General features: G+C 58.6%; 1 protein-coding gene across 1 annotated transcript; it reads right to left on the reverse strand.

The window, feature by feature from the left end:
• Positions 1–2034: 2034 nt before the first annotated feature.
• On the reverse strand, positions 2035–7698 carry LOC102437981 (guanine nucleotide-binding protein G(o) subunit alpha-like). The gene is made up of 4 exons (XM_023747512.1): positions 7543–7698; positions 7284–7437; positions 3648–3863; positions 2035–2703 (listed from the first exon to the last, which is right to left on the reverse strand). The coding sequence occupies exons 1-3, from the start codon at positions 7696–7698 to the stop codon at positions 3676–3678; spliced, it is 498 nt and encodes a 165-aa protein (XP_023603280.1). The 3' UTR covers positions 2035–2703; positions 3648–3675.
• Between the last annotated feature and the right edge of the window lie 2346 nt (positions 7699–10044).

A 10044-nucleotide genomic window follows, 5' to 3' on the forward strand; every position in this document is an offset into this window, starting at 1 on the left:
GCAGGTGAGTTGGGGTGAGGGGGGCTGGTGGGAAAAGCACTGGTGTGGCCTGGCTGACCAGCAGGCTGGTCCTGGCTGACGAGGGCCAGCTGGTTCTCTATAACGGAGGGAACTGGCTTGCTATCCGTGTCTGCAGCAGTATCACCCCCTACCCACCTCCACTAGCTTCACAAGCCCTGGAACTGCCCGGGCTGGCCATTCCCAGCTGTTGGGGTGTGGAAAGGGTTCCATTGGCCTGACCTCCGGGGCCCTCCTGTCTCCCTGGACCGCACGGTGCAGCACTTGCCTGCCTGGCTAATGAGGGATCCGTGGATGTGACGCAAGGACTTGGATGGGCCGTGCTCCTTCCCTCCAGGTCTCAGGCTCAACCGATTTGCTAGTTACCACAGCAAACACCTGGCAGCCTGGGAGAGCGGTAGTGAGGCTGCCGCCCGGGGAGACAGCACTGGGCTCCGGGTGCCAGGTGTGCTGATCTCAGTCGCCCCTTTTGTGTTTGGCCTGCAGGGGGCTTCCCAGCACCCGGGGGCGGTAACATAGGCTTTTAAAGATGGTCAAGTGGCCCAGTCGGTGTGGCTCAGTGGTTGAGCATCGACCTATGAACCAGGAGGTCACAGTTCGATTCCCAGTCAGGCCACTTGCCAGGGTTTCGGGCTGGATCCCCAGTAGGGGGCGTGCAGGAGGCAGCCAATCAATGATTCTCATCATTGATGTTTCTCTCCCTCTCCCTCTCTGAAATAATAAAAAATGTTAAAGAAAAAAGAAAAAAAAAAAGCCCTAGCTGGCTTGGCTCAGTGGATAGAGCGTCGGCCTGTGGACTGAAGGGTCCCAGGTTCGATTCCCAGGGTTTCGGGCTGGATCCCCAATAGGGGGCATGCAGGAGGCAGCCGATCAATGATTCTCATCATTGATGTTTCTCTCCCTCTCCCTTCCTCTCTGAAATCAATAACAAAATAAATGTAAAAAAATAAAGATGTCCAGTTGGGGGCAGAGGGTCCAGGCAATTTGGCCTCATTCTTGGGACCATCCCACTGCGGTGCAAGCACTGGGAACAGGAGTAACAGGAGCCTGTATTAGCAGATTTGGGATTACCCGCCCTCCCAGCTGTTTCCCCTTCCAATCCTCGATTGCACGTTACCCTCAGGAACAAACAAAGCCAGCTGCACGCGAGGAGGAGCCGGGAGCGCGAGGAAGCCGGCATCTGTGGGCAGGATGGCCCACTCTGCCCTCCTTGTGCCCAGCTGGCTCCCCTCGATGGCGGCACCGAGGGCACACGGAGAAGGTCAAGGGGGTTCTTTCTCTGCCCCCTCCAGCCTTGCCCGCCAGCCCCCCAGGGTCTGCGGCCCCCTCAAGGCCTCCTTCCCTGTCCTGTGACAACAAAGCCCGCGCGTGGGAGCCGAGTACAGACAAACATTCTCTTTATTGAGCTACACATGAATTTCCATTAGTCAGAGAAGTAGACTGGCAGTGTGTAAGATATCACAGAAACCTCACCGATTGGGAATAGAAAGGCTTAGAAAGACCGTGGGCTTTTTTTTTTTTCCAAGTTTTTTTTTTTTCCTGTATTTTTAATTTTTTTGTGTTTAGTCGTTTTACCTCCTTTTTTATCTGAAATGGCTGTGACTGGTCTTCAGCAAATGTCTTAAAAGTGAAACCGTGAAGAGGTTTGGGGTTTGAATACGAGTCAGAGTAGAAATGACAGGACTGGTCATGGAAACTGGCTTTCGTGTAAACACTGCATTCCATCTTTGCTTGTTAAATGTTTGCGTGTTTTTCTTTTCCTTCTTGTGGCATTTAAAAAAAATGTGGGGGATTCTTTTTGTTGTTGTTCTTTTTATCTGTGGCACAAACATCCCTCCCCACGTGAGAAAGAGTGGACACAGGTCACCGAGACAGAGGAGAAGGTGGAGGACACACACACACACACGGGGAGCATCCATCTGAGGCCGAGAAGCAAAAACGTCAAAGGAAAAAAACCCGCAACCCCGACTCCCAAAGACAAGGAAAGCTGACCGGGTATGTGGCACACAGGGCTCATCAGGACAAAGAGAAAAACTCAACAACTGAAAACAATGACAAAGGGCGTCTGTAGAAAGGGGGTTGGCGGGAAAACTGTTTCGATGGGGCTCTTTATACATGTGATCCGGATTCTTCTGGGCAGCTACGGGCCAGTGAGTGCTGTGCTTTTTCTATACAAACCTGGGGTGAGCGTGTAGCTGGAGTGGCTGGGGGGGTTGTGTATGTGTGTGGGGTGTGGGTGGTGTGGGGTGCAAAGTGCAGCCCGGTCTGAGCACATTCTGGACACCTGGTGCGGACAGGTAGGCCTGGCACCTCTGCAGGGATGTGCCCCCACACCTGCCACCAGGTGAGATGGTGGGGGAGGTGCAGATGTATGTTTCTTTATTCCAAAAAAAAAAGAGAGAGAGAGAGAAAGAAATATGGATGTAATGGTGAGTTTTCCATTTTCCTTTTAAGCTACAAAGCACATGAGACATGTTCTTTTTTTTTTTTTCCTTTCAAATTCTAAATGTAGAGACTCAACTAAAACCGGGTTCTACAGCATTCTACAGAAATACACAGCCGTCAGTCACTCTGGGGTCATAGGTTAGACAGGGGCTGGATACAGAAAGGCTGTGTGTCTTACAAAGGCCAAAAGGTCATGCTACCAGGAGATCAAGGTCAACAGCAGAGAGTCCGTGAAGCAGTCTGTAGAGAGAGAGATAAGGGGGTCCAGTCGGACCAGTTTCTTTGCTTTTAAAAACCAACAAACCAACCAACCAACAGACCCTGGCACATTGCTCATGTGTTGGAGGCGGGCAAGATGGGGCAGCATGGGAGGAAGATCAGAAGAAACCCCAGGGAGGCCCAGCCCAGGGCCCTGAGGCCTCCCCCGTGGTCAGGTCTGCAATCCAGCCCCTCCCTGCGGGCCCTCCTGCCCGCTTCTCCCCCTCACCCCCTTCTCCCTAGCGCCCTGCATGTCCCTCCCCTCAGCTGCTCTGACAACGCCAACCAAGCCTCCCTTTTCTGACTCTTGCCTGGTTAGCGTGAAGAGAGAAACCAGGAGGCAGGGGACTGCTCAAAGCAATGCTTCTTCTAAGTCCTTGAACCACCACCACCACCACCACCCACAGAGAAGCGTCCTTAATTTTCCTGTTGTTGTTGGGGGTGTAGGGCAGGGAGATGGTTGGGCATTGGCCATTTTGTAAAGGATTTGGGGATTTGCAGAGAGCTCAGGGGGTAGAAGCAGAGACGGGGGCTGGACCGATGCCAGGCCATTTGGCCTCTCCCTGCTCGCAGACATGGGTCTCAGAGGGTGAACCCACGGGGCTGGTCTCCTAAGTCAGGACTCCATCACGGCTCGTGTGTGTGTGTGTGTGTGTGTGTGTGTGTGTGTGAGCGTGCGCACAGGCACACACCTGCATGCTCATGGGCTGACTCAGGAAAACCTTGATCTATGGGGTGGTGGTCAGTTCTGTCTGAAACTCTTTCTAGAACAAACTAAAAAGAATTTTTTAATATATATCTGTATATATATATATAAGTTTTTGTTACGCCTTTTTTTAAAGTTTATTTACCAACTTGCATTTGCCAGTGGGGTGTGTGTGTGTGTGTGTGTGTGTGCAAGCTTTTCTGAGTGCTGGGATCATTACCAAGTAGGTTGCTATACAGGACAAGAGGTCAGTACAAGCCGCAGCCCCGGAGGTTGTTGGCAATGATGATGTCGGTGACGGCGTCGAATACCACCTGGATGTTATTCGTGTCTGTGGCACAAGTCATGTGACAATAAATTTCTTTGTTGGGGGAGCGGTTTTTGCTTTCAAATTGTGCTTGGATGTAGGCGGCTGCGTCTTCGTAGGTATTGGGGCCTGTAACAAGACAGAACAGGGGGAGGCCCCGGTGAGAGCTGGCGGGGACGGGGTGCGAACCCCCAGGCCAGAGGTGGGCGGGGCATTTCCCAGGAAGGAGGTGAGATGGGCCAAGAAGAGAGGAGGCTAGAGACAGACACTCCCTCTCCAAAGGTGTCCCTGCATTTTACAGCCAAACCTACATGCAGCTCTGCATTCGCCTGGCTTCTGGCTTTTCAAGGTGTCTCAGTGAGTCCACACTGGATGGACCCAGGAGCCCTGGGCGGACAATGGCCTTAGAAGGTCCCTTTTGCTTTCTGGATGAGCACCCTGAGGCCCGCCCCGGTCTGCCCTTCACAGCACTCACCCCTGGTCTAAACCAGTCCTGCTTGCCCGGCCAACATGGCTCAGTGGTTGAGCGTTGACCTATGAACCAGGAGGTCACGGTTTGATTCCTGGTCAGGGCGCATGCCTGGGTTGTGGGCTCGATCCCCAGTAGGGGGTGTGCAGGAGGCAGCCGATCAATGATTCTCTCATCATTGATATTTTTATCTCCCTCTCCCTTCCTCTCTGAAATCAATAAAAATATATTTTAAAAAAGAAATAAAAATAAGCCAGTCCTGCTGCTGTGATAAACCAAGGCAGTGACTCTGAGGGAGGCCTGGCAGATGGGCATCCAGGACTCCTGGCGTTGCAGGGGGTCCTGGGGGTCGAGCTGGACCTGCACATCTCCCTGCACTTGGCAGGGCTGGGGCGCCCCTACGCAGTCCTAGTTCTTGGGTGAGTGGCCAGACGTAAGGGCGCTGGTATCCCTTGGGTGGGAGGTTTAAGGTGCTAGCAGCGTGTGTAATACCAACTGGTCCCCAGGGCCCCCACCCCTGTTCCTCGCTGTCCCCTTGATCCTGGCTGGGGCCTGGTGGGGATATCTGTGGAGGATGCAAAGACAGTTCTTTTTAATCAGCTGCACCCCAAGCCCACGTGGTTCTGCTCTGTGGACAACTTTCAATCACCGTAAAATATAGACCAACACAGAATTTCCTAAGAGCCCATCAAAGGAAGAAGCCTCTGTCACTAGGATCTGGGAGCTTGGAACCAATACCTTCTGGTGCTGAGGGTGTGGACCATACCTCCCCTGCCCCACCCCCCACCCCCCGGCCCCACCCTCCTGCTGTGGGTGTGTGAGCTGCATGGGGAGGCTGGGGCTTGGGCTGCTCAAAGGCTTCTGCAGCCAGATAACCAAACGTGAGGGTTTGGCGGGGAGGGGTGGAATCATCCCTGGAGTGGGGGTCAGGATGAAGACCAGCTCTGCACAGCCCATGGGGCAGAACCTCTCTCTCAACCCATAAGTGGTGAGTCGGTAGTGAAGCCATCAAGTGAGTGGCAACTCGAAGATGAGACAGAGTGCCAGAGTGGACCCCATCAAGGAGCTTCCTGTCCAGAGAGCGCCAAGACAGGGCACTGATTGAGGTGCAAGTGCCTGGGAGTGACTCCAGGGATGCCCAGCTCGTGTCTTCTCAGCATCTGCTGAGTCCTCGCCCTTAACAGCCAGGCACAGAGCCCACCTTGGCCATCCAACTACTACCTGCCCCCTGCCTGTCCTCTGCCCCTCAGCCTGCTCTGTGCCCCCAGTGGGCCTTGGCACCCCATGGGGCTACTTCATTGGTGACGATTTGCCCTCTGTTGTGGGTGATGTTTGCACCCAACAACAGTGACGTGGGGTTGGACCCCTCTGGGTGCTCTGCAGAACTCAGATGTTTCCAGATTCAGACCGACTTCCCTGGGGCAGCCAGTGCCTCCTACTGCACAGCAGTGAGACTGGCTGCCACGTGGGCCACGTCCCAGGCTCCACGGGCTGGGTCGCTGGGGACAAGGAAGAGCCATGGGCTGGTGCCTGCCTGAGGGTCTGCCAGGTCCTCTGGCTCCTGAGACTCATCGGTCACCACTGCTTTCTCCAGACCAGAACTGGTCCTGCAGGGCCCTGGCTGAGGCTGGGAGGGAGGTCAGCCGTGGCCGCCTGCAGGCAGCGCCCTCCTCGGCCCGGGGACCTCTGGGCCTGTCCCGGGCCGCCCTGCAGAGGGCCCCTTCCACCTCCTCCGCGGCAGCTCCCCCGTCCTTGGTTCCCATCCTCTGAGTAACAGACGGCCAGTGGGATGCAGACCAGGCACCGGGCTCTGTGCTCTCCGCTCACCCCTGTGGTCACCCCGCGCCGTAGGCCCTACTGTTTCCACTGTGGTGCCTGGATGAGAAACGGGGTCAGGGGATTTGCTCGCCCAAAGTGGCAGTGGTCTGGCTCCAGCGGCTGCTTTTGTGCCCCTGCCTGCTGGAGACATGCTCCTGACCGCTGTCCGACCCCAGCCTGCCGCCACCCCGGCCGCTGCCACCCCTGCTCCTAGCACCCTGGGGTGGGCGGGAGCCTTGCTGATTGACAAGCAGTGGAACACCGGTGACAGACGGGCTGTGCTCAGAATAACCGATGGGCCTTTCTCCACACGGAGGGTGAGTGCCACACGTCCCAGCGGTGGAGAAGGGTGGAGGGGACAGTGTAGCCCTGGGACCCGAGCCCAGGCACACCCTCCCCTCTCTCGGGGCTGCCTGTGAGGGGGTTCTTGGCTGAGCCAACCTGCGACACAGCCTCCTCTACTGCAGGGTGCAAAAGGGGCCCCTAGAAGCTTCCCCGTCCAGAGGGTCAAAGGCTGGGCTCTGCACTAGCCCCTGGCTGTGGCCCGGGGCCCGCCAGCCTACAGCAGCTGCCTCCGATGCCTCATCCACCCTCTGCAAGAGCTCCGCGTGGGGTCTGTGATACATTCCCCTGGGAGCCAGATGGGAGGGAAAAGCCCAGAGGGGGTGGAAGAGAGGCAGGCAGGGAAGGAAGAGGCTACAGAGAGGAGGGGGAAGAGGGGTTTGGTTTGGGAAAAGATGGGAGGTGGAGGAAGAGGGGAAAGCAGGCTGATGGTGGAGGGGGTGAAGGATCTGGTGGGACACAGGCAGGCCTCGGATGGTAGAGAAAGCAGGTGTGGCCACTCACAGGCCACGCGGCTACGCTTTCCAATTCAGGCCCAGGTGCTGTGAGGCCAGCAGCCGCCCGGGGGAGGTTAAGGGGAGGCCACTGGGGAGACCGGGGGAGGCAGGAGACCTCCTCTGGAGGTGACCAGGGTGAAAGGGGAAGCCTGCTGTCCTGCCCGCCTCCTGACCCTTGCCACGTCACTCCCGAGTCACCTGGTCACAAAGCATATGCATCAGAAGGTCCACTTCCCCCCACACGCTGGCCACACCCTGGCGTTTCCCTCTGCGCCCTGTCGGACTCCAGCCCTGGCGCCCCGCACGCCAGCCCGTGCTGGCCCGGCAGCCTGTTCCCGGAGCCACAGGTTCACGCCTGTGCAGGGGACCCCGGTCCCTGGGAGGGGTGGGGCTTCCTCCTGCACAGGGACCCGAGACACCCACCTGTGTACTCAGGAAAGCAGATGGTCAAAGGGGACTTCTTGATCTTCTCGCCAAAGAGATCTTTCTTGTTGAGGAAGAGGATGATGGAGGTATCGATGAAGAACTTGTTGTTACAGATGGAGTCGAAGAGCATCAGAGACTCGTGCATGCGGTTCTGCGGCCGCAGGCGGGAGGGAGAGAGCAGGACAGACAGCGAGAGGGAGACACGGAGACAGGGAGAGAGAGAAGAATTAGGTTTGAGAGAGAGGAGCTGGGCTACACAGCAGCTCAGGAGGCGCTCCCGGGCCCGCGGCTTCTCGGGAGGCGGACAGACAGAACAGTGATCTGCTTCACAGCACCGGGCTGCCGATGTCCAGCGCCCAGACCCATCGACGCCCCTCGTCTCGGGGCCAGGGGCAGACAGTGACCCGACCATGGCGCCCCGGGTGAGGCTGAGGGCCCGGTGACCTGGGCTCTCCCCCTGCGAGGTCCCCAGCCACAGGAGGGTCTCCCTGAATGTGCATGTGCGTGTGCTGGGGGTGGTGGCTATTGGACGGGAGCCCCGAGTTGGGCTTCGGCCCTTCCTGTCCAGACCTGCCCTCTTGAGCCCAGTCTGTGGGTGGGGGTGTCCTCTGCGAGGGGTGAGGGACTCTGTCGGTCCCTCCTGTGACCTGGGGGAAGTCACACCTGGGGGCAGCCCTTGGGGGGGATGCGTCTGCCCTGGCTGTCAGCAGGGGAGCCCCGGGGACCGGCCACACCTCCTTGTACACAAGTCCGTTTAGCAAATGAATGCGCGTGTTGGGCCTCCAACTAAAGCAGAACCCTCCGGGACAACCTCTTTTCCCGGGGCCGGGGTGAGGCTGAGGCAGAGGCCAACTTACTCTGTGGTGGGATGCCAGGGGCACACTCGAGGGTGGGGGTGGGGTGGGGTGAGGGGTCTCTTGGCAGTGTGGGGGGCGAGTCTCTGCGAACGAACCCCTTTCTGCAGGGGAAGGTGACTTCCTGCGATGCCTCCCTGGGGGAAGGGACAGCTGCCCTCGCCCTGGAACATGTCCCCCTCACACCCGGCTCCCCGGGCCTACAGCTCAGACCCAGAGTCATTCCTGGCTACGGTCTCCCTCTGAAGTCAGAAGACGGAGCCAAATCAGGACGAGAGCAGAGATCAGTGTGGGTGCCACTGGGCTTTATTCTCCGAGATGGGGGGCGGTGGGGGGGGAGGAGGAGGCAGCAGTAGGAGCTGAGGAAGTTGCCTGTTCTGTTGCCATGGCGACTTCCCCTATCTGAGCAGGAGGAGGAGGGGAAGGTGGGGACACGTCCTCCACGGTCACTACGCCCCACCTGCCGGCGGGCTCTGCACCCAGCACTTCCCCCGCCTCGTGCCAGTTCATCTCACCAACCCTTAGGGGGCACGGGAGTGACACAGGTGGCCGGCTCCAGAGCTGGGCCACATAACAGGCCTCTCCAGTCACTGGGAGTGGTCTGTGGCCTTCAGAGGAGAAAACAATGAGGGTCATGACGGCCCAGGACCGCCTTATCACACCCGTGACCTCGTTCTGTGGCCGATGCTGGAGACGGGGCGGGGGGGCAGCCTGTGTCCTCTGTTGCTTCTCGAGAGCCACTGGACAAGGTCACCCCTCCCTCGGGGACCTGCCGTCAAGGCCACTGTCCCTTTACTCTGCTAAGCAGATCCAGCAAACCCATGTGATCTTATCACCCTCCTAGCCTCAGCCGGCCACCTTCATTCTTGGTCCCCCCACAATCCTGTTCAGGGAAGAGCGAGACTCGTTGGCCCCGGGCCACCTCAGAGCCTGTCCGTCAAGGGGCAGGTGGAGGTCTCCCCGCAGGCCAAGGGCAGGGCCTGGGGCTGTGCACGCTCGGCTCACTGGGCTCCGAGGAGGGCAGAGTAGAGATGCTCCGACACCCACGGACGCTACAGGAAAAGCCCCCCCACCCCCCCAGAGCCGCCTGTCCACAGCCACTCAACCCAGCACCGCCAACCTGCGCGAGAGGCCCGCGCCCAGCGGCACCGCACATCCCAGCATCGCTCTGTCTACAGACACTGGGGGTCACGGTGGGGACATATGCCCGGGGTGCTCCCAGGACCAGAGGCACCACCAGGGTGAGGAGCTGAGAGTGGGGAGCGCATCCATTTGGCTGGGCTGAAGGTCTCTTCCTCTGGAGGCCCCCGAGCTTAGGTCTGGAGGAAAAGCCCAGGCCAAGCTCTCGGCTAAGGATCCAACCAGCACAGCCACTACCCCCCCCCCAACCCCCAATACAGGCGGGATGTGTTCGAGGCCCTCTGCGGGCGGCTGGGGGCTGTAGGAACGGCCACAGGCTCCTGCTCTCCCAGAGCTCACAGTCTAGGTGGGGAGAGGCAACGTGCACACATGTCAAACGTCTGCAGGGCTCGCAGCGAGCGGCATAGGTCCCGGAGGAGCCGGAGGCAGAGGATACGGCGCACAGTCAGACCCGGATTCTCCGGAAAGAAGAGCTGATCCTGGAGATGGGGGCGGGGAGGGGGCAGCCGGGACGGCACTGAGCCCCCTCCGCGCCCCGCAGGCCTGATGGCCATCCCTCCCCACAAGGACTGGAGCCCATCACCAAGGAGCCAAGAGCACAGCTTGTCCTCACTGGCTTCCGGGAGGAAACAGATGCCGGAATACAGTGCAAATGGGAGGCGGTACCATTTGAGAAAAGAGAGAGAAGCCAGAGGTCACAGCCAGACGACAGCCACCACCCCCACTTGCAGCCTGTCTGCCCCCAGCCCTGTGCCTGCTGGGCT

This window comes from Myotis lucifugus, unplaced genomic scaffold (assembly GCF_000147115.1).
Source record: "Myotis lucifugus unplaced genomic scaffold, Myoluc2.0 scaffold_895, whole genome shotgun sequence".
Lineage (NCBI taxonomy): Eukaryota > Metazoa > Chordata > Mammalia > Chiroptera > Vespertilionidae > Myotis > Myotis lucifugus.

Coding starts and splice junctions, on each gene's coding strand:
- LOC102437981 (XM_023747512.1), bottom strand. CDS start 7,698: ATGGTCGGGTCACTGTCTGCCCCTGGCCCCGAGACGAGGGGCGTCGAT. Junction 7,438..7,542: donor AGCGCCTCCTGAGCTGCTGT/GTAGCCCAGCTC, acceptor CTGCGGCCGCAG/AACCGCATGCACGAGTCTCT. Junction 3,864..7,283: donor CTGCTTTCCTGAGTACACAG/GTGGGTGTCTCG, acceptor GTCTTGTTACAG/GCCCCAATACCTACGAAGAC.